Below are 20,893 nucleotides of genomic sequence, written 5' to 3'. Positions count from 1 at the left end.
ATGTGTCTCTAAAGTCTCATATGTCTGTCTCTCATGTGTCTGTCTCATGTCTCTCATAGGTCTGTCTCATGTCTCTTATGTGTCTCTAAAGTCTCATGTGTCCATCTCTCATGTGTATGTCTCATGTCTCTCATGTGTCTCTAAAGTCTCATATGTCTGTCTCTCATGTGTCTGTCTCATGTGTCTCTAAAGTCTCATATGTCTGTCTCTCATGCGTCTGTCTCATGTCTCTCATGTGTCTCTAAAGTCTCATGTGTCTGTCTCATGTCTCTCTTGTGTTTGTCTCATGTGTCTATCTCTCATGTGTCTGTCTCATGTCTCTCATGTGTCTTTAAATGCTCATGTGTCTGTCTCTCATGTCTCTCATGTGTCTGTCTCATGTGTCTGTCTCTCATGTGTCTGTCTTATGTCTCTCATGTCTCTCGTGTGTCTCATGTGTCTGTCTCATGTCTCTCATGTGTCTCATGTGTCTGTCTCTCATGTGCCTGTCTCATGTCTCTCATGTGTCTCTAAAGTCTCATGTGTCTGTCTTATGTCTCTCATGTGTCTCAAAAGTCTCATGTGTCTGGCTCATGTCTCTCATGTGTCTGTCTCATGTCTCTCATGTGTCTCTAAATTATCATGTTTCTGTCTCTCATGTCTCTCATGTGTCTGTCTCATGTCTCTCATGTGTCTCTAAAGTCTCATGTGTCTGTCTTATGTCTCTCATGTGTCTCAAAAGTCTCATGTGTCTCAAAAGTCTCATGTGTCTGTCTCATGTCTCTCATATGTCTGTCTCATGTCTCTCATGTGTCTCATGTGTCGCATGTGTTTCATGTGTTGCATGTGTCTGTCCCTCATGTGTCTCATGTGTCTGTTTCATGTCTCTCATGTGTCTCTAAAGTCTCATGTGTCTGTCTCCCATGTGTCTGTCTCATGTCTCTCATGTGTCTCTAAAGTCTCATATGTCTGTCTCTCATGTGTCTCTAAAGTCTCATGTGTCTGTCTCTCATGTGTCTGTCTCATGTCTCTCATGTGTCTCTAAATTCTCATGTGTCTGTCTCTCATGTGTCTGTCTTATGTCTCTCATGTGTCTCTAAAGTCTCATGTGTCTGTCTCAGGAGGAGGAGGAGGAGGAGGAGGAGGAGGAGCTGTGCGGTCGACAGAATCCAGCAGACGACGCTGGGAAAAGCTGGTTCACCTCCACCTGCTCCAACCACCTGAGGAGCATCTGTGAGAGGAGGAGAGCTGCTCTGCTGTGATGAAGAGGAGGAGAGAGGAGGGGGCAAAGTGTTTTCTCACAAAACCTCCTTTAATGTCTGATTTTCCTATAAAATAAGATTTAATTTAAATTAAAATCATAGAAACATTCAAACAAAAGTGTTGTGATGTTTTCTGTTGTATCAACAAATCATTAAAATCATATTAAAATTATATTAAAATCATACTAAACTTCAATAATACAAACACTTTAATATTCTTATTCCTGGTTTTTACATACTACTGACAGAGTGATGCACTGCTCAACATGTCCAGCAGGTGGGAGTATTACATCACTGTGACGTCTGCACTACCTGACTCTCTTTCCCAACATGCACTGCGTGCCAGGAGCATTTCACACCAGAAGGAAGCTGTGTTGTCAGAGTCATTTGGTTCCTGTGTGTAATACGGTGTTTATAATCTAATCAATCATCAATCATCAATCATCTCCTGACGTTTAAATGTCTGTTTTAATCAATAAGTTTAATGTTATTCATCAAAAATTGCGTATTTTTCAGTCACAGAATCAAACCTGTCTCACTCACTGCAGTTTACACGCGACAGCTGCTGAATCCCGTTCGGAAAATCAGCGTTTTTGAAGGTTTCTTGTGTTTTTGTAAAAATGTGTGACTCTGACACCACATTTGAAAACATGTCGCGGGTCACTCTGATGATCCGGTAAATTCGGCTCAGAAAAACGTGTGTTTTTGAAAAAGCTTTTGAAGTTTAGCTGTCTATCAACCGGAAACAAGGTGAGACAGGTGACACATCACTGTGAGTGAACACAGGTTATAAAAATGTCGTTATTTTATAAAAATATTAACTCAGCCTACAAAATATTTACTTTCATTACTAAAGAATGTTTAGAATTGTTCAGATTTGTATAACTTTGTAAAAATATTACATGTTAAAACATGTTTTAATCTAATGTTTCAGAAACCTTTTTAGTAATTCTACTAAACTATTATTAAGAAAGAAAATAAAATGTGTTTTACAAAAGTTCTTGTTACATACAAAAGCACAAAAACATGACTGAAATTACACAAAAGGTTGCGATGTTACAAACATGTAACTATAATGTCTAAAATGTAACAATATTTATCATTAAACTCACAAGTAAAGTGAGGGCTCCCCCTTGTGGCCTTTCAGAGTAAATCACTGTAAACTGGTGAATGAGTTTCTTCACTCTTGACGTGAAATAGACGTGAATATTCTCTCTCATATTCTCTGTTAATCTAATCTAGACACTCAGATTATAAACATTAATCTGTGTGAGTTTCTCTTCAAATTGTCTGTGAGGCTGATGATGCTGCTGCTGATGATGATGATGATGATGATGCTGCTGGTGCTGCTGATGATGATGCTGCTGCTGCTGATGCTGCTTCTGATGATGCTGCCTCGTGACGCGTCACCATAGCAACGGCGGGGCCGCAGCATCTGCAGCATCAGTATAAATGTGTGACCTCACGCGGCTACTTCTCAAGGTCACTGCAGAGAGAGGTGCATGACGGGAAGGTGAGGAGGACGCGCACGACCCTCACGTCCCGCCTCTCTCCACTGCGCATGCGCGCGCTATGAACACGCCGGCGCTGCGACAGCAATAATAGGACACAGAGGCGCCCCCGTCCCGCGTTGATGAAGAGGAGGAGGAGGAGGATGCAGGAAAGTCACGGACGCTTCTGCACGCACACACTGGCGGCGAGTCAGGGGGGCGGAGCCACGACGCGTCATACCATCCCAGCATCCCACTTCTTCATAGGCTGATGGAGAAGAAGAAGAAGAAGAAGATGAAGATAAGAGCGTGAAGAGGAGGGAGCGCATCTGTGAGAGACAGACACGAAGACACACAGACAGACAGACACGAGGACAGACAGACAGACACGAGGACACAGAGCGAGAGAGAGACAAACACGAGGACACAAAGAGAGAGACAGACAGACAGACACGAGGACACGGAGGAGAAGGAGGAGACGCGGATCTCATCACCGGTGAGTCTGACTCGTGCTGCCCGGTTTCTGCTGCTCTGATGCGGACTCCGTTTCTCCCCTCACACCGATGACGTCATGAATCAAACGCAGATAATCGATCAAAAACAAACATAAACTCTGTCACATACATGTTTTCATTGATTATTAATGATTGTTGTTGTTTCTCTGCTGATGAAGAACCGACCAGAGTAGACTCGGGTTCTGGTCCTGGACCGTGGACCCTGGACTCCGGTGTTTGCTACCACGGACAGCGCCTTGAGGTGTGTTGGTTTTCTGGCAGCTGTCGGCACCGGCGGGCGGAGCCAGTGAGCGTGGGTTTCTTTTTGGTCAGCTCCTGAAGATCTGAGATTATCTGTGATCTGAGAAGATGGCGGGTCAGGCAAGTGACTTTACTCTCTCTGTTTTAGATTAGATTAGATTAGATGAGAGTAGATTAGATTGATCACAAATTGAAGGAATTCCCAGGTTTGAGCAGCAAAAGTGCCGTTGTGAGTTTTAATGATTTATTTGTTATTTGGAGCAAAGAAAAATCTGAGATTATTATTATTATTGTTATAAACACTGATGATGACAGATTAATCCAGAAGTGATGAATGGTTGTTTGAAGGAGATGAAAAAGTGCAGAGTCACAGGATTATTGCACAGATTATCATTACATCTGCTGAGTCATCAGCAGAATGTGAGGAAACTTTGACTTTATTATGTGAGATAATCCACAATCTTTGTTGTGTCATCGTGGATTATTTGTTTACAACACGTGCGTGCGTATGTGTGCGTGTGTGTGCACGTGTGTGTGTGTGAGTCACACAGCAGCTCTGCAGATGTTCTGCTTCATCGACAGATGACATGAATGATTGAATGAATGAATACATAAATATGCATGTAGTAAAGATAATCTGATAATCTAAAATACTATATAATCTTTTATTAATCCCGGAGCAACAAGTTTAAGAAGTACAAATATGAGCTGTCATTTAATATTAATGTACTAATGTATTCATCTGCATTGATATTCGTGTGTGTTTGTGTGAGTTCATGTTAAAATTGTTGAGATGAAACATCGTTTTTCTGAGGATGAGAGGATGAACAGGTGGTGACAGGATGAGAGGGAGGGAGAATTTCTTCTCCTTATCTCATCGTCCACGTTCATGTAGATTTTGATGAAACAGCAACAGGAAACATTTGTCTTTGTTCAAGCAGTTACTGTCTCTGTCTGTCTGTCTCTGTCTGTCTGTCTGTCTGTCTGTCTGTCTGTCTGTCTGTCTCACTCTCTCTGTCTCTCTCTGTCTGTCTGTCTCTCTCTCAGCACAGACACATATCACCTGGTCCTCTGAGCTTTAACCTAAAGGAATTCTGGGCGATGAAGGAAATCACTAAATCAATAAGCTGAAGGAGTCTTTGTTTTATGCTCATGTTATTTTATACAGTGAAAACACAGTGAGAACATAGTGAAAACACAGTGAGAACACAGTGAGAATACAGTGAAAACATAGTGAGAACATAGTGAAAACACAGTGAGAGTACAGTTAAAACACAGTGAGAATACAGTGAAAACACAGTGAGAACACAGTGAAAACACAGTGAACACACAGCGAGAACACAGTGAAGACACAGTGAGAACACAGTGAAGACACAGTGAACACACAGTGAGAACACAGTGAGAACACAGTGAGAACACAGTGAAAACACAGCGAGAACACAGTGAAGACACAGTGAACACACAGTGAAAACACAGTGAGAACACAGTGAAAACACAGTGAGAACACAGTGAAAACACAGTGAACACACAGTGAGAACACAGTGAAGACACAGTGAACACACAGTGAGAACACAGTGAAAACACAGTGAACAAACAGCAAGAACACAGTGAGAACACAGTGAAAACACAGTGAACACACAGCGAGAACACAGTGAGAACACAGTGAACACACAGCGAGAACACAGTGAAGACACAGTGAACACACAGCGAGAACACAGTGAACACACAGTGAGAACACAGTGAGAACACAGTGAAAACACAGTGAAAACACAGTGAGAACACAGTGAAAACACAGTGAAAACACAGTGAAAGCACAGTGAGAACACAGTGAAAACACAGTGAGAACACAGTGAAAACACAGTGAGAACACAGTGAAAACACAGTGAGAACACAGTGAAAACAAGGCTCTGCCCACACCGGCACACTCTGAACTGACTTGTGATTGATCAAATAGTGTAGAGGAGGAGGAGCTTCTCTGTGATCACATGACTCATACTATGATGAATCCAGGTTACCTACTGCAGCTTTATTCTGAATAAAAAAAACATCAAAGAATTTTATTTGACGTTTTGAAAACGAGAATCAGTGATCGGGAGTTACCGACTGACCATCCTACCTACCGATCATCTGATCATCTGATCATCTGATGATGTCAGACCTGACATCCATCGACTCATCGATACACGTTAATGTCACTGATGTTTATCAACGATCAATCACCAGAACTGATCAATACATTTAACCTTCATCCAAAACATATAGGTCATCCTCTGTGTGTGTGTGTGTGTGTGTGTGTGTGTGTGTGTGCAGGATTGCAGTAGCAGCAGCAGGTTCAGCCTGTGTCAATAATGTGTCACCTCCAGGCTGTTGCCATGGAAACGGGGGGGGGGGGGGATTAATAGGGACTCTCATGAATGAATGAGTCTCCAAACAAACCAAAGTCCAGAGACGAATGAGACGAGTCGCCACGGTCTGATAACTCATGACGATGATGATGAGTTGCCGTGGTAACCGGGCACCTGTTGACACATAAAGCAACAGGTGACAGACACAGATGTTTCTGTGTGTTTTATTATCTTTATTTTAATATTAATATTTAGGCTGAGTGAAGATCGACAGCTTTTCTGTTATTGATCCTCGACTCAGACGTGGTCATGTGACCAAAGACACATTTCTACTGAGTCACTGTGACTCGACACAAAGACACGGGAAGGTGTGTGTGTGTGTGTGTGTGTCTTTATATCTGTGTGAGGTCCAAAAGACGGACAATTGAGGGACATCATTTTGACCTTGTGAGGGACAACTTTAAAGGACTTTTTCAGGGTTCGGACCTGGTGTTAGGATTAGGATTAGGCACTTAGTTGTGAAGGTAAAGGCAAGGGACTAGGGAATGTTTTAATGAAAGATGAAATCAGGTTTTTTGTGTGGATTTATCACTGATTATGTTTAAAAGTGCAGACGTGGATGTTCTGCTGTATGTTTAGGATGAAGTTCAGTGTTTTTCCTGGTTTCAGGAACGTTACAGTTTAGATTTAGAAACTACTTTGAAGTTTTCTGGACAAACAACATTTACTTACAGTCATTATTAGCAGATTGTTTTTGAACATTTGAAATAAATGTGAGAATATTTGGTTTATTTCTAGTAAAGCTGTAAAGCTGTGTTTCATCTTTATTGACTTCATCACAGAGTTTGATTTCTTTTGTTTTAAGTGAAATCATTGGAGACGGAAACGATTAAAAAAACACAAAAAATGATCCGGAAAATTCAAAACTGTAACATTTACTTTAACAAACAGAAGACATAAATATTGATTTTGACCTTTACATCATCTCCATGATCGTGTTCCGTCCTCTGATTGAATCATGAGCAGCAGTAGATGTTCCTGAATCGCTGCTGCTGCTGCTGCTGCTGCTGCTGCTGCTGCTCTTATTGTTGTTGTCCTGCCAAGGGCAGTGGATCAGCAGGGACACGCTCAGTGTCAAAACTGTCTCAGGTAACAGCAGCACAGGAAGCTGCTTCATCAGCACTGAAGCATTAACAAACACACAGTGACCTGATTTCTGCTGCTGCTGCTGCTGCTGCTGCTGCTGCTGCTGTTACTGCTGCTGTTACTGCTGCTGCTGCTGTCACTGGTGCTGCTGGTGCTGCTGTTACTGCTGCTGCTGCTGCTGCTGTTGCTATTGTTACTACTGCTGCTGCTGCTGCTGCCCTCAGGCCTCACACTGTAATAATGTACACGCTACAAACACATTAAACACATCTGTGTGTGTGTGTGTGTGTGTGTGTGTGGCGTCAGCATCACACTTTTATTGCCTCAGTCGCCGCTGGCACTGATTTCACTCACATCTGTCTCACGTCTGTCTCACATCCGTCTCACATCCGTCTCACGTCTGTCTCACATCCGTCTCACATCCGTCTCACGTCCGTCTCACGTCCGTCTCACGTCCGTCTCACGTCCGTCTCACGGCCGTCTCACGTCCTGGTCTTTGTCTCTGCAGGACAATCAGGTCACATGTTACCTCCTCTTCTCTTTGTCCACCGCCGTCATCGGCTCGCTGCAGTTTGGCTACAACACCGGAGTCATCAATGCTCCCGAGCAGGTCAGTAACCTAACAGCAGTGGTTCCCAAACACTGGGCTGGGACCCTCAGATGGGTTACGGGCGATTTTTTTGGGTCCCCAAACTTGCAGTTGAGATTCATGTAAATTTGTTTCACATAATGTTCATAAAGTGAAGTTTTCATTCATTTTTCAAACATTTCTTGGGAATTTTATGTCAGTTATTGTAAATTTGTTGCTAGCTTATGCACAAATTTGCTCGTTTCCATGTTTAAAATGTGAACGTTTAAACATTACACATTCAAAATGTTCTTAAAAACAAAACCACACAAAACTCAAGCATAAGTAATGTAAGTGAGCTAACAGTTGGTTAATAAAATAAAGTAAGCGAATATTGATATTCAAATAGAGATTGTAAATTTACATCCAGTGAAAATGTTTGTTCTGTTTTTGCCTTTTGTGAGAACATTAGCAAACACGTCATCAAAGCTTAGACTGTTTTTCGTGAACGTGGTGAATAAAATCACAGTTAACAGCAGCACTGTTAGGCTAGCTGCCTCCAGGCTAAAGCTAACAGTGCTACGTATTTGGTAAAGCTAATTGATGAGTGGTAACTTTGGTGTTTCACACATGAAAATGTAATAGATTTACTAACTTGTAGGCTTGCTGCTTCCAAGCTAAGCTAAAGCTAGCAACCAATTAATCCAGTGCTACATACGGTCTGGATTCACTGTTAGCATTTAGCCTGGCGACAGCTAGCCTAACAGTGCTGCTTTTAACTGGGATTTTATGTGTGTTTGTTTTACACTTTCACCAAAAAACAAAACAGGAAAAGCAAATTTTAATAGAATTACTATTTCTTGACACACTAAGCATTTTCCCGCTTAATCCTTAATCCTCATGCTAAACTAAGCTAATCACCCTCTAATTCCAGCCAAGTTCTGGTTATGAAATAAGTTTTTTTTAAAAGATTAAACTAATAAAAAAAACCATTATTTATTATTAAATGTATTTGTATAACATGATTTCCCTCTCCTCCAGAAACTGCGATCTTTCTTCAACAACACGTGGATTGAGCGTTACGGTAAAGCCATCGAGCCCGGCGTCTGCACCATCGTCTGGAGCGTCGCCGTCTCCGTGTTCAGCGTCGGCGGCATGGTGGGCTCCTTCAGCGTGGGTGTCATGGCCGACCGCTTCGGCAGGTAGGACGTGATCTGCTGTGGTAAAAATAACATCATAATATAATAATGACATGATTATATTATCTGTGTCAAATCAGGTTATTATGGGATGTGAATGTCTGTCAGTGTTGTATTTCCTGTGTGGTTCAGCTGATCGGCTCTAATGTTGTTTGTCTTCAGTCTTCTCCTCAAACCACAGCTTTTTTCACTCTTATGTTCTCGTGAAAGTCTCTGTGTTTGTTTCTCGAGGCGCTAACCTGTCCGTCTGTGGGACAGAAAACACGATGCACGCCAAAATTAAAAAGAAGGCGACTTCCTGTTGAGTCGAGTTGAGTGCACTGACTGGGACATGTTCAGAGAGGCTGCAACAGACAGTCAACATACAGATGTGGAGTATGCTGCATTTGTGACCGGCTACATTCAGTGGTGCATGGAGGAGGTCACAGTAGAAAAGACAATAGTCACACGGGCCAACCAGAAACCTTGGATGACTAAGGAGGTGCGCACAAGCCTGAGGGAACGTAATGCTGCCTTCAAATCCGGTGAAGCGGTGGCACTCAGAACAGCGAGGGCCAATCCGAACCGTGCTATCAAGGCAGCAAAACGCGCCCACAGCCAGAAGGTCCAAGGTTTCTTCCATGATCCCAGCAACTCCAGACAACTGTGGCAGGGCATCAAGACCGTCACAGACTACAAAGCCACACCCTCACCCTGCCGAGACGACATCAGCTTCCTCAATGAGCTCAACAACTTCTTTGGGAGATTTGAAGCTCTGAAAAGCACCCCAGCGAGGAAAGCAACCCCCCACCTCGATGAACAGGCACTCAGGCTCGAAACTACTGCTGTACGGAGAGCCCTGAGAAAAGTTAACGCACGGAAAGCATCTGGCCCAGATAACATCCCAGGACGGCTGATCAAGGAGTGCGCAGACCAGCTGGCCTGTGTGCTCACAGACATCTTCAACACGTCACTGATCCAGGCTGTTGTCCCCCCCGTGCTTTAAGTCTGCCATGATCATCCCAGTGCCCAAGAAACCAACCATCACATGCCTTAATGACTTTCGCCCCGGTTGCACTAACAACGACCATCATGAAGTGCTTCTAGCGGGTGGTCAAGGACCACATAATTTCCATACTGCCTCCATCATACGATCCGCTCCAGTTTGCGTACCAACCTAACTGCTCCACTGAGGACGCCATCTCCACTGCTCTCCATCTGAGCCTGGAGCACCTGGAGGACAAGAACACCCACGTGCGGATGCTGTTTCTGGACTTCAGCTAAGCATTCAACACGATCATCCCCCACAGGGCTGCGTCCTGAGTCCCCTGCTGTTCACCCTGATGACCCACGACTGTCGTCCCAGGTACAACACCAACCACATCCTAAAACATGCGGACGACACAACAGTTGTGGGCCTCATTCAGGACAACAACGAACTGGCCTACAGAGAGGAAGTGCGACATCTGGTGGACTGGTGAAGGGTGAACAACCTGCTTCTGAATGTTGACAAGACAAAAGAGATCATCGTCGACTTCAGAAGATCCCGACCCAGCCATACACCACTCCTCATCAATGGCACAACGGTGGAGGTCGTCAGCAGCACCAAGTTCCTGGGGGTCCACATCACAGACAACCTCAGCTGGACACTTCACACTACCTCCCTGGTGAAGAAAGCCCAGCAGCGCCTACACTTCCTGCGACGGATGAGAAGGGTGTCTCTCCCCCCTCCCATCCTCTCCACCTTCTACAGAGGGACCATCGAGAGCCTGCTGACCAGTGGCATCTCCGTCTGGTCTGGGAGCTGCAAGGCCTCCGACTGGAAGTCTCTGCAGAGGGTGGTGAGAACAGCGGAGAAGATCATTGGGACACCACTCCCACCCATCAAAGACATTGCACACAGGCGCTGTCTAACCAGGGCTCACCAGATCCTCACTGACCACACCCACCCCCACCATGGACTGTTCTCCCTGCTGGCATCTGGCAGGAGGTTCCGCAGCATCCGCTGCAGAACAAACCGACTCAAGAACAGCTACTTTCCGCTGGCCATCAGACTGCTAAATTCCAAATAACAATTTAGCAACGCACATGTCCGAGCCCTGGGCCAATATCAGTACACTTGTCCAACACATGGACCGAGTTAGACGTGGCTATCTTAAAACGTGCTTAAAATGCACAGACTAGCTATTTTTGTTTTTCCAAAATGGCCAATTTCTGTGTGGGCGGAGCTCAGGGAAGTTTGGAATCATGAGAGCAAAGAGTACAAAGTTTGGTTAAAATTAGAAAACAACTATGTGCGACTTTGACACAATAGAAAAAAAAAGCACACTCATCAGATTTTGTCCCAATCCGCTGACTTTTGTCTGACCATGATCTGACTTCTGGTGGCGCTATAGAGCCCTGGGGCTACTAACCGGTCTGTGCACTATGGCACTATCGCAATCTTCACTGACCTTCACTGAAGAGTTTTTATGCACGTTAACCTCCACAAAGCCACGGCATGATAATAATAATAATCTGAAGGATTACAATAAATTCCTCGCAGGAATTGGTGCTGCTCTGTGAGCGTCTTCCTCTCTTGAATCAGCTGTAGAACTGTCCTGGTAGCATGAGCTTCACAGATAAGTTCTATAATAGTTAGATAAAGATATAAGAAAGAAAGTCTGTTTATCTTCAGACTGTGGTCAGGAAGCTCAGAGGAGAAGTTAGTTCCAGGGCTGGAGCGACGGCTGCTTCAGGGTCAGAGTCTAAGCGTTTATTTCTACCCACAAACAAAGATCAACAGCTCTGACGTTATAAAGCAACTTAAAACTGATGGTGTGACGAACAAAAACCTGATTAAAATAAATCATCATACTTAAACAAATGTACTTTACTGATCCCAAATGTTTGCTGAAAATAAAGTAGGAAATATGTTATCGATGTTTCAATAACTACATCTTGACTGTTCAGGGATCTTGGGCTTAAAAGAAAGTTGATAACCAGCGGACTAGAGTTTTAATTTTTATTGTTAAACAAGAACAATATCTGTAAGAAGTGAAGTTATTTTAATATGGACTAAATATTTACACACACACACACACACAAATGCACACACACACGTTGGACATTCATGACTTGAGGGGACATTGCATTTACTTACATTCATTTCCTGAAGACTTACTCTAACCCTAACCACAATCACTACTGGCCTAATCCTAATCCTAACCTCAACCTAACCTTAAAACATATCTTCACCTTAAAATGTGAGTCACTGAGGTGTGTGAGGCGCACACTCTGGTCATGTGACGGACGTATCATAAACCAGCCAATCTGTGCCAATCCTTCAGTCTGTTTGTCTCCAACAGTTCTTAACCAGTTCTTAACCTGCCAAGTTTGAAGTCTGTCATGTGACCTGTTGGACAGTCATGTGATGAACAGACTCCTCCTCCTTCTCCTCAGGCGTCGCTCCATGATGCTGGTGAACATTCTGGCAGTGATCGGCGGCCTCCTCATGGGCTTCTCCACCATCTGCTCCTCGTACGAGATGATCATCGCCGGCCGCCTCGTCATCGGCCTCTTCTGCGGACTCTTCACCGGCCTCACGCCCATGTACGTGGGCGAGGTGTCGCCCACTCCCCTCAGGGGAGCGTTTGGAACCCTGCACCAGCTCGGTGTGGTGGTGGGCATCCTGATCGCTCAGGTGTGTAGGACACTTCCCAACAATTAGCAGCTGTTTCTTTTGTTTGTTTGGCTGTAGTGGGAGGAGCCAGTCTAGCTCCTCCCAGACCATAACATCCCTAAGGGCAGGGTGCCAAAGACGGCAACTTACCGTAGTAAAGCGTTTCACTCGGTGGAGACAAGGCTTTAGCGTTTGTTGTGTTGTGTTCAGATCTTTGGTCTGGAGGCCCTGCTGGGATCAGATAAGATGTGGCCCCTACTGCTGGCCCTCACCGTGGTCCCCGCCGTGCTGCAGTGGATCCTCCTGCCCTTCTGCCCCGAGAGCCCCCGCTTCCTGCTCATCAACCTCAAACAGGAGGAGCAGGCGCGCAAAGGTAACTGCGATGTTGACGTTGATGCTACGTCCGTTTCACTGACTCACTCTGTCGCACACAAACACACACCAGGTTTATGATGACCCATGAATTTAGCAATGTGTGTTACCACGGCAACACTAGTTGTGGCCAAAAGTCCACGATGATAACCTGCAAAGCCGCTCATTTCGCCCCCTACAGGCAGCAGGGAGAACGTGGTCTACAGTTACTATACTCTGACAGCGGCCTCTCTCTCTAGCGCCACACAGTGGCCATTGTTGTCGTTATCTTTATCATCTTGAAGTCCTGCGGTCACGATATTAATGTTCACGTAAAAACAAACAATGGTGAATCGTTGTTTTTCATTAGAAAATGAATCCAACTTTGTCCTGAAAAGGTTTGACTTTTAACTTTAGAAAGTTTAAAATTCACTCGCACTGATTGGTGTGTGTGGAAAATATAAGAAATTCTAAGTGATACAATCTTAAATTCAGCTTAATCCAGTAAAGGAAGAATTATTTTAAGTCAATATTTCTTACATGACAGAATTTAAGAACAACGTTCTTGTTGTTTTGTCCAGTTTTTCCTCTTAAAGGAACATGAGAGTCTGAAAGTGGCTGCAGATCAAAGACAGATGGAAGTTTTCTTGCAGATTCTTTAAATCACTTTGGTTTATTTCTAGTAGAAGTCTGTTTTTGCACAACACAATCTTGCTGCCGTGTCCTGAGGTGGAGACGAGCTTCGTCAGTTTAGCAGTTGCTACAGATACAGAGAGGTGAGGAACAGACAGAAGGTTTTGGCATCTGCGCGCTCGTCTGACCACTTCTTTCTCCAAGTGACAAAAACAAACACCCCCTCAACTCTGCCCTGGATTAGATTTTTCCTGGATTATCATCCACAGATGAGTCATGTGCTGCTCTCTCGATGAGTTTAATGACCCCCAAAAAAAGGATATATGGTCATAGTTTGTGACCATATACGTAGAAGCAGAGAAAAGAGAATGTGAGGGACTGACACGATGTGAGCGCCACCTGTGTCAACAACATGTTAGATACTTAATACTTAACATCACTTTAAATCTACGCGTTCACGTCTTTATCTCACTGTTACACAGACTTTTCCAACAGGAAACTGAAGTTTGTAAACCACTCATTCTCCCACACCAAAGCCCACAGAGAACATCAGTGATTCTAACATCACACACACACACACACAGGAGATGTTGATCCACTGCTGCCTCCATCACTAAATACTAATGTCTGATTTTGTAAAATTCGGCTTTGTTCAGATTAACTTCAGTGACACACAGTGACCACACGAGGCAGCAGAGGACCAGCAGCTCCTGTGTCCCCGCAGCTAAAATCACTGGTTTGCTGTGTGGGCTTTGGTGTGGGAGAGTGAGTGGGGACAGCATGTTTTCACTGACACCAACAACGCCCCTCATAAACGTGTGTTTTGAATGATTCTGGTAACAATGGCAGGTTTTCTCATGTGTTCTCTCACATGTGATTGTGTCCACAGCTCTGGTGCGTCTGCGCGGCAGCGAGGACGTCAGTAAAGACATGCAGGAGATGAAGGAGGAGAGCGCTAAGATGGCGATGGAGAAGAAGGTGACCATCGCCGAGCTGTTCCGCTCTGCCTCGTATCGTCAGCCGCTCCTCATCGCCGTCATGCTGCAGCTCTCACAGCAGCTGTCGGGGATCAACGCCGTGAGTCAGCGGCACCGTCAATAACACAGCTGATCAATAAAGTTTAAAGTATAATTGTTAATGACGTGTTTGTCTCTGCAGGTGTTTTACTACTCCACAGGAATCTTTGCTGACGCTGGTGTGAAGCAGCCCATCTACGCCACCATCGGAGCCGGGATCGTCAACACCATCTTCACCATCGTCTCTGTGAGTCACACTCCACTCTGACACCAGGACTCCACTCTGAGACCAGGACTCCACTCTAAGACCAGGACTCCTGTCGGAGACCAGGACTCCTGTCGGAGACCAGGACTCCTGTCGGAGACCAGGACTCCACTCTGAGACCAGGACTCCATTCTGAGACCAGGACTCCTGTCGGAGACCAGGACTCAAGTCTGAGACCTGGACTCCACTCTGAGACCAGGACTCCAGTCTGAGACCAGGACTCAAGTCTGAGACCTGGACTCCACTCTGAGACCAGGACTCCTGTCTGAGACCAGGACTCCACTCTGAGACCAGGACTCCATTCTGAGACCAGGACTCCTGTCTGAGACCAGGACTCAAGTCTGAGACCTGGACTCCACTCTGAGACCAGGACTCAAGTCTGAGACCTGGACTCCTGTCTGAGACCAGGACTCCAGTCTGAGACCAGGACTCTACTCTGAGACCAGGACTCCTGTCTGAGACCAGGACTCAAGTCTGAGACCTGGACTCCAGTCTGAGACCAGGACTCCAGTCTGAGACCAGGACTCAAGTCTGAGACCAGGACTCCATTCTGAGACCAGGACTCCTGTCTGAGACCAGGACTCAAGTCTGAGACCTGGACTCTACTCTGAGACCAGGACTCAAGTCTGAGATCAGGACTCCTGTCTGAGACCAGGACTCCACTCTGAGACCAGGACTCCTGTCTGAGACCAGGACTCCAGTCTGAGACCAGGACTCAAGTCTGAGACCAGGACTCCTGTCTGAGACCAGGACTCCTGTCTGAGACCAGGACTCCACTCTGAGACCAGGACTCCTGTCTGAGACCAGGACTCCACTCTGAGACCAGGACTCCTGTCTGAGACCAGGACTCCTGTCTGAGACCTGGACACGACAACTTGGACTTGTCCCTCAAAGACTTGGGACTTAACGGACTCATAAAGAAAGACTTGTAATTGGACTTGGACCAAAAGACGTCAGACTTGACTTTGACTCGTGAAGAAAGTTTGGACTTTGGACTGGACCTGGACTTGGTGAACCTCTCTGGTTCCTGTATGTTCATGTGTCCTCTTGTGTCCTGCAGCTCTTCCTGGTGGAGAAGGCGGGTCGGAGGACTCTGCACCTCCTGGGTCTTGGTGGAATGGCGGTCAGCGCTCTGCTCATGACCGTCTCCCTGCTGCTGGTGACTTTTATAAAACATCCACAACAGCGACCTCTAGCCTGTGAACTGGTTACTGCAGTCATGTTCATGTTGTGTTCATGTATTCTTTATTCTCAGGTGAGCATCCCAGCGATGAGCTACGTGGCGATCCTGGCCATCATGCTGTTCGTGGCCATGTTTGAACTGGGCCCCGGGCCGATCCCCTGGTTCATCGTGGCCGAGCTGTTCTCTCAGGGGCCGCGCCCGGCCGCCATGGCTGTGGCCGGCTGCTGCAACTGGACGGCCAACTTCCTGGTCGGGATGAGCTTCCCCAAACTGGTGGTGAGTGACCGCGCACGTCCACTTTCTGACCACGAAAAGAACACGTTCACGATCAGGAGCTGCTGGTCCTCTGCTGCCTCGTGTGGTCACTCTGTGTCACTGAGGTCAATGTTAGCGAAGGATTTTAATAAAATAAGACATTAGAACTTAGTGATTAGTGATGGAGGCAGCAGCGGATCAACTACTCCTGTGCGTGTGCGTGTGCGTGTGCGTGTGTGTGTGCACGTGTGCGTGTGTGTGTGCGTGCGCGTGCGCGTGCGTGTGTGGTTTTACAAAGCGACACAAACTTTCCAGTGAAATGTTTCCATGGAAACAGTTAACATGTAAAATCTTCTTCCTCGGTGCAGGAGGTGTGCGGGCCGTGGGTCTTCCTCATCTTCACCACCTTCCTCATCCTCTTCTTCATCTTCACCTTCATCAAAGTCCCGGAGACGAAGGGTAAGACCTTCGACGAGATCGCCCGCGGCTTTGGCGGAGGTCCGCCTCCCACCTCCTCGTCCCTCGAGGATCCTCCCCAGGGCGGCGCCAGCGCCGGCGTGACACTTCCGGCCTCACCCCTGAAGGAGAAGGTGCCGCTGGTGGAGGCGGCAGCTACAGCCAAAGCCCCGCCTCCCGCGGCCGAAACCACACCCCTGGACGACAAGTTGAAGCAGACAATGCAGGAGAGCGTGTAGAGTTGTCACGAGTGGAAGGAGGTTCTAAACGAAGGGAAATGAGTTGAGTTGAAAGGTCACGCTGCACTCACACGTCTGTGCTTCAAAATGATAATTCCTTCTTTTACATCCTCCCGACTGTTATCGTACAAAACCTCCCATTAACAACCAACGTACACATTCCTATGAGCGACCTGGGGTCGACCCACCTCACCACCGGTTGTCTGGGAGGTGATACCCGGGGTCAGAGGTCAGTTGTAAACCGGCGTGGGCGTGTCCAGTTCCTCCTGAGTTTAAAGTGCGTGTCGTGTGAGTGGAGTGACGTGTTTTTATTGTCTTTAAAGTTTTCTGACAGGCGTTAACGTGCAATATACGTGTGTAGCTGTAGTTTTGTCCTGTAATATTTCAATATTTAAACATATTATATTTATCCGTCCCTCTCGTGTCGTAAAGGAAGAATTTCAGAAGGGATTTTATTTTTAAATTCATACTCTGCCTTTTTCGCTGCTGATAATGAAATGACAAAAACTCAAGAGGTTTTTTTCCGCGATGCCAAAGTACTGAACGTTCACTAAAGGTGTAATGTGTAGAATTTAGTGAGGATCCATCAACAGAGAATGATCTATAATACTTGTAACAGTGTGTCGTGTTGTTTCCCAGAATGGAGATTCTTGGCACCTGAAGGCCACCGTAGTTTCTTAAATGCACTGAATTTTGTCGGTTGCAATATACAGCTTCACCACTAGATGCCACTAAATCGTACACACTGGTCCTTTCACACACTTGTAGAACAGATGTAACCACAGCTTGTATTATTCTGAAACACAGTTAGGTGCTTCGACCATTTTACGACACAATTCACAGTGTGTCGTGGTTTGTCGTCTTTTTTCGGTTAATGTTTGAGCTGCAATATTTGAAAGAAGAAGCTAATTTAGTTCTTTATAAGATTTGCTGAAAACACGCTTTAGCTCAGTAGTTTTAAATTTAGTAGATTAGAGTAGATTAATGTATATTTTCCTGTCGAAGAGAAAATTATGACGTAAACGTCGTCTTGTTGTGATTCTTTTTCCAGATTAGCCCGGATTATATAAACCTTTAAAAACGTAAATGGAGAGCTTTGCTATCAGTGATGTGGTCAAATCACATTTCTCCGTTTAGACACGCCTCCTTCAAGCGGCAAAGTTAGCAGTAGAGCCACAGGTGGCCATGTAGACGTTGGTTAGCATGTTAGCACTCAATGTCAAAGCATCTACTGAAGCACCTGCGTGTACTCGCTGATATTAGAGTAAGTAAGAATTGTTCAAATGTGCATCAGTGTTGAATCTTTAGCCTAATATTAGCGTAGTCAAATGCTAACGCTGTTTAAACAACAAGCAGAGGTACAGAACAGTGGGCGTGGCTTTAGACCGTTTAGATCGTTTCTGTCCACGTTAAACAGCAAAGACAAATGCTAAACAACATAGCATGCCGTTCTTGCTAACTTCCGTAGCTAACTTTACCTTTACCTAAGTTCAGGTAAGCTAGCCGGGAACTTCTTTTGTTTTAATATACTATATTTTCAAAACATTTATTAGTCCCTTAACACCATCTGAAGGCTAAGTCTGAGCTAGCAAAAGAGCGCAACAGAAACTAGCATTCTTCATACCTTCTAGAGCTGTTTAGCCTAGCTATGGATTAGGCTAGGAGGTAAACTAGCCAGGAACTAATCAGCGGTCATAATTGATATTGATATTGTCCAAACTTATTTATTTCTATATCTTTAAATGATGCTTAATGGCTAAACCTAAGCTAGCAAACCAACATGTTGATACAACAACCGCTGGTATTCTTGCTGCCTGCTGGGAGCTATATTAAGTAGCCACTTTGCTAATTTAGGCAGTAAGTCTGAACACAACAACACACAAGGATCATGATTAGAGGCTAAAGTTATTGTTTTGTTTCAGAGGTAAACAACGTTATTTTAACAGGAAGTGAAAATATGAAAGCAGCTGATTATTAATGTTGCAACTCTAGCTAATGTTTTTGTAAGCTAGCGATGATCGCATGTGAGAAGTCAGGAACAAAAACTAATCAGAAATTCTACGTTCTCAATATTTTCTGATGGCTAAGTCTACGTTAGTGTCAAAAAGTGTTGTTCTTTCAGTGGGTCAGTAGGGGGCGCACATAAAACAGAGGTTAAAGTTTGTAAGTTTTGTCCTCCAGAGCTGAAAAACGAGACGATGAGGTCCAAAGACTTACATTTTAAAATGAGAATTATGAAATCTGAACGCTCTGTACTCGCCACGTTTGACGACTTTTGTTCATCGATTAGTCTCCGAAATACGTCACGCGCTCAACGAAATCTGAAATCCTGGCCATAATGTTTTCCTAAAGGTTTTACAAACTCATGAAAAAAAATATTCTTCCTTCACACGCCACGAAAACATGATTGTGATTCCACTGTTTTTCTGAATCAACTCATCAGGTCTAGATGTGATGCTTTGTTAGCTTTCTGTGTGTGTGTGTGTGTGTGTGTGTGTGTGTGTGTTTGTGGCACGCTACCTTTAATGTTTTATCCAACAGTGTGTGTGTGTGTGTGTGTGTGTAGCGTATAAATGTATGACGCAAAGAAAATTTTCTATATTCTGTCGTGGTTGCGCCAGTTATTTTAAAAAAGCCTATATTTCTCCCATGCTGCACTTTAAGAACATATTTATGTATTTATTTATTTATTTATTATTTATTTCACCGTATGTATTATTTATGGAAAAGAATTAGGGTCACTTTATTTGGAAACAAAACAAAAAAAAAAGAAAAATTCAGAACACTAATCAGTCAGAATTTCCTGATTAAAGTCAGAATTCTGAAATTCATGTCTGAATTTCCTGATTAAAGTCAGAATTTATTTAAATAAAAATGAAAAACCTTTTCATGTGGCCCTGATGTTCTTCTGTAATTATTTACCTTTCGGCTGCACTGCAAAAATATTCATCCTGACAAAAATTGTAAAGGATTTATACTGAAGACAAATATATTTAGACAGAGCGAAGACAGATGTATAATATATGTATAATAATACAACAATATATATAATATATGTATAATATAGAATAATATATGTAAAATATAGATAAAGAGAGATGTTAAGATGAATATTTATTTGATTCTGGATGAAGCCATGTTGGTTTTATGTATCATTGTGTTTGTGGATGATGGTTACGTGCTGTGTTTGCACTGATGAAAACGTCTAGTGTCGTGTTCCGCCTCCTTTAACTCTGTGGCTATGCTAACACACTGCTTCCTCAACCTGACACTTGTATGGATTTAAACAATAATAAAGATAATTATTGATTCATAAGGCAATTTCTTTCCCATGATTCATTTTGTTTGAAAGTCCGGTTCAGCATTTTCACGATGTCACACGTCATAGGGAATTTTTTACAGAAATTCATAACTTTTCTTTAGTTTTTGAGCAAGATAAAGTTCTTTTGTAAGAAAAGTCAAAATTCTGAGAAATTTTGTGGAAAAAGTCAAAATTCTGAGAAACTATGTGAAAAAAGTCAAATTTCTGTTATCAGTCAAAATTCTGAGAAATATGTGAAAAGTAAAAATTCTGATAAATTTTGTGAACAAGTCAAAATTCTGAGATAAAAGTTAAAATTCTGAAATTCTCTTGATGTCATTGTTCTCATATGTCAGAGGGAAACTTGACAAATTATTCAACAGGAATGAATAATTTGGTTATTCAAGAAAAATAATGCATGAATTTAGAAAATTTTGCAGTTTGGTAAAAAAAACAACCAAAAACATAAAAATCTGGATTTTAGGAGAATAAATGAACCCAGATAAAAAAACTCAGCTCTAACAACTGCATAATTATAGAGTATTTATATGTAAATGTGTATTTTCAAAGTTTTAAATATGTGTTGCATGTGTTCATCACGAGAAAGAGACACAAAAGTTTTACTGAGCAACACCGATGATTTATTTCATTTTACTCTCATTCATTTATGTTCATAAATGTTGAGGCGCAGGAGATTTGTTTCAATATTTTGGTAGAAATGTAGTTTTTTTTCAAGCTAATTATGATGCTGCCATGTTGGTAATGTTTGAGTCAAAGAAACAAAAAATCAATCAAACAAAAAACAACATG

The 20,893-nt window shown here is 43.9% G+C and overlaps 1 protein-coding gene across 2 annotated transcripts; it reads left to right on the top strand.

Moving 5' to 3' along the window:
- The first annotated feature begins 2,876 nt into the window (after window positions 1-2,876).
- Window positions 2,877-19,464, top strand: slc2a3a (solute carrier family 2 member 3a). Of its 2 annotated transcripts, XM_058618593.1 has the most exons (11): window positions 2,882-3,227; window positions 3,405-3,606; window positions 7,486-7,587; window positions 8,587-8,747; window positions 12,165-12,405; window positions 12,595-12,757; window positions 14,258-14,445; window positions 14,527-14,631; window positions 15,710-15,808; window positions 15,905-16,108; window positions 16,456-19,464. In XM_058618593.1, the coding sequence occupies exons 2-11, from the start codon at window positions 3,595-3,597 to the stop codon at window positions 16,780-16,782; spliced, it is 1,602 nt and encodes a 533-aa protein (XP_058474576.1). In that variant the 5' UTR covers window positions 2,882-3,227; window positions 3,405-3,594; the 3' UTR covers window positions 16,783-19,464. The 2 variants fall into 2 exon arrangements, with proteins under 2 accessions (XP_058474575.1, XP_058474576.1); XM_058618592.1 differs by having other exon boundaries at window positions 2,877-3,227; window positions 15,710-16,108.
- The last annotated feature ends 1,429 nt before the right edge of the window (window positions 19,465-20,893 follow it).

Source organism: Solea solea, chromosome 20 (assembly GCF_958295425.1).
Source record: "Solea solea chromosome 20, fSolSol10.1, whole genome shotgun sequence".
Taxonomy (NCBI): Eukaryota; Metazoa; Chordata; class Actinopteri; order Pleuronectiformes; family Soleidae; genus Solea; species Solea solea.
This window is presented reverse-complemented; position numbering and strand designations above follow the sequence as displayed.

What these genes read in the sequence shown, in the direction of transcription:
- slc2a3a (XM_058618592.1), top strand. An exon ending in TGGGCATCCTGATCGCTCAG is followed by an intron (nt 12,406 to 12,594) that starts GTGTGTAGGACA and finishes TGTTGTGTTCAG; the next exon opens with ATCTTTGGTCTGGAGGCCCT. An exon ending in CCATCTTCACCATCGTCTCT is followed by an intron (nt 14,632 to 15,709) that starts GTGAGTCACACT and finishes TGTGTCCTGCAG; the next exon opens with CTCTTCCTGGTGGAGAAGGC.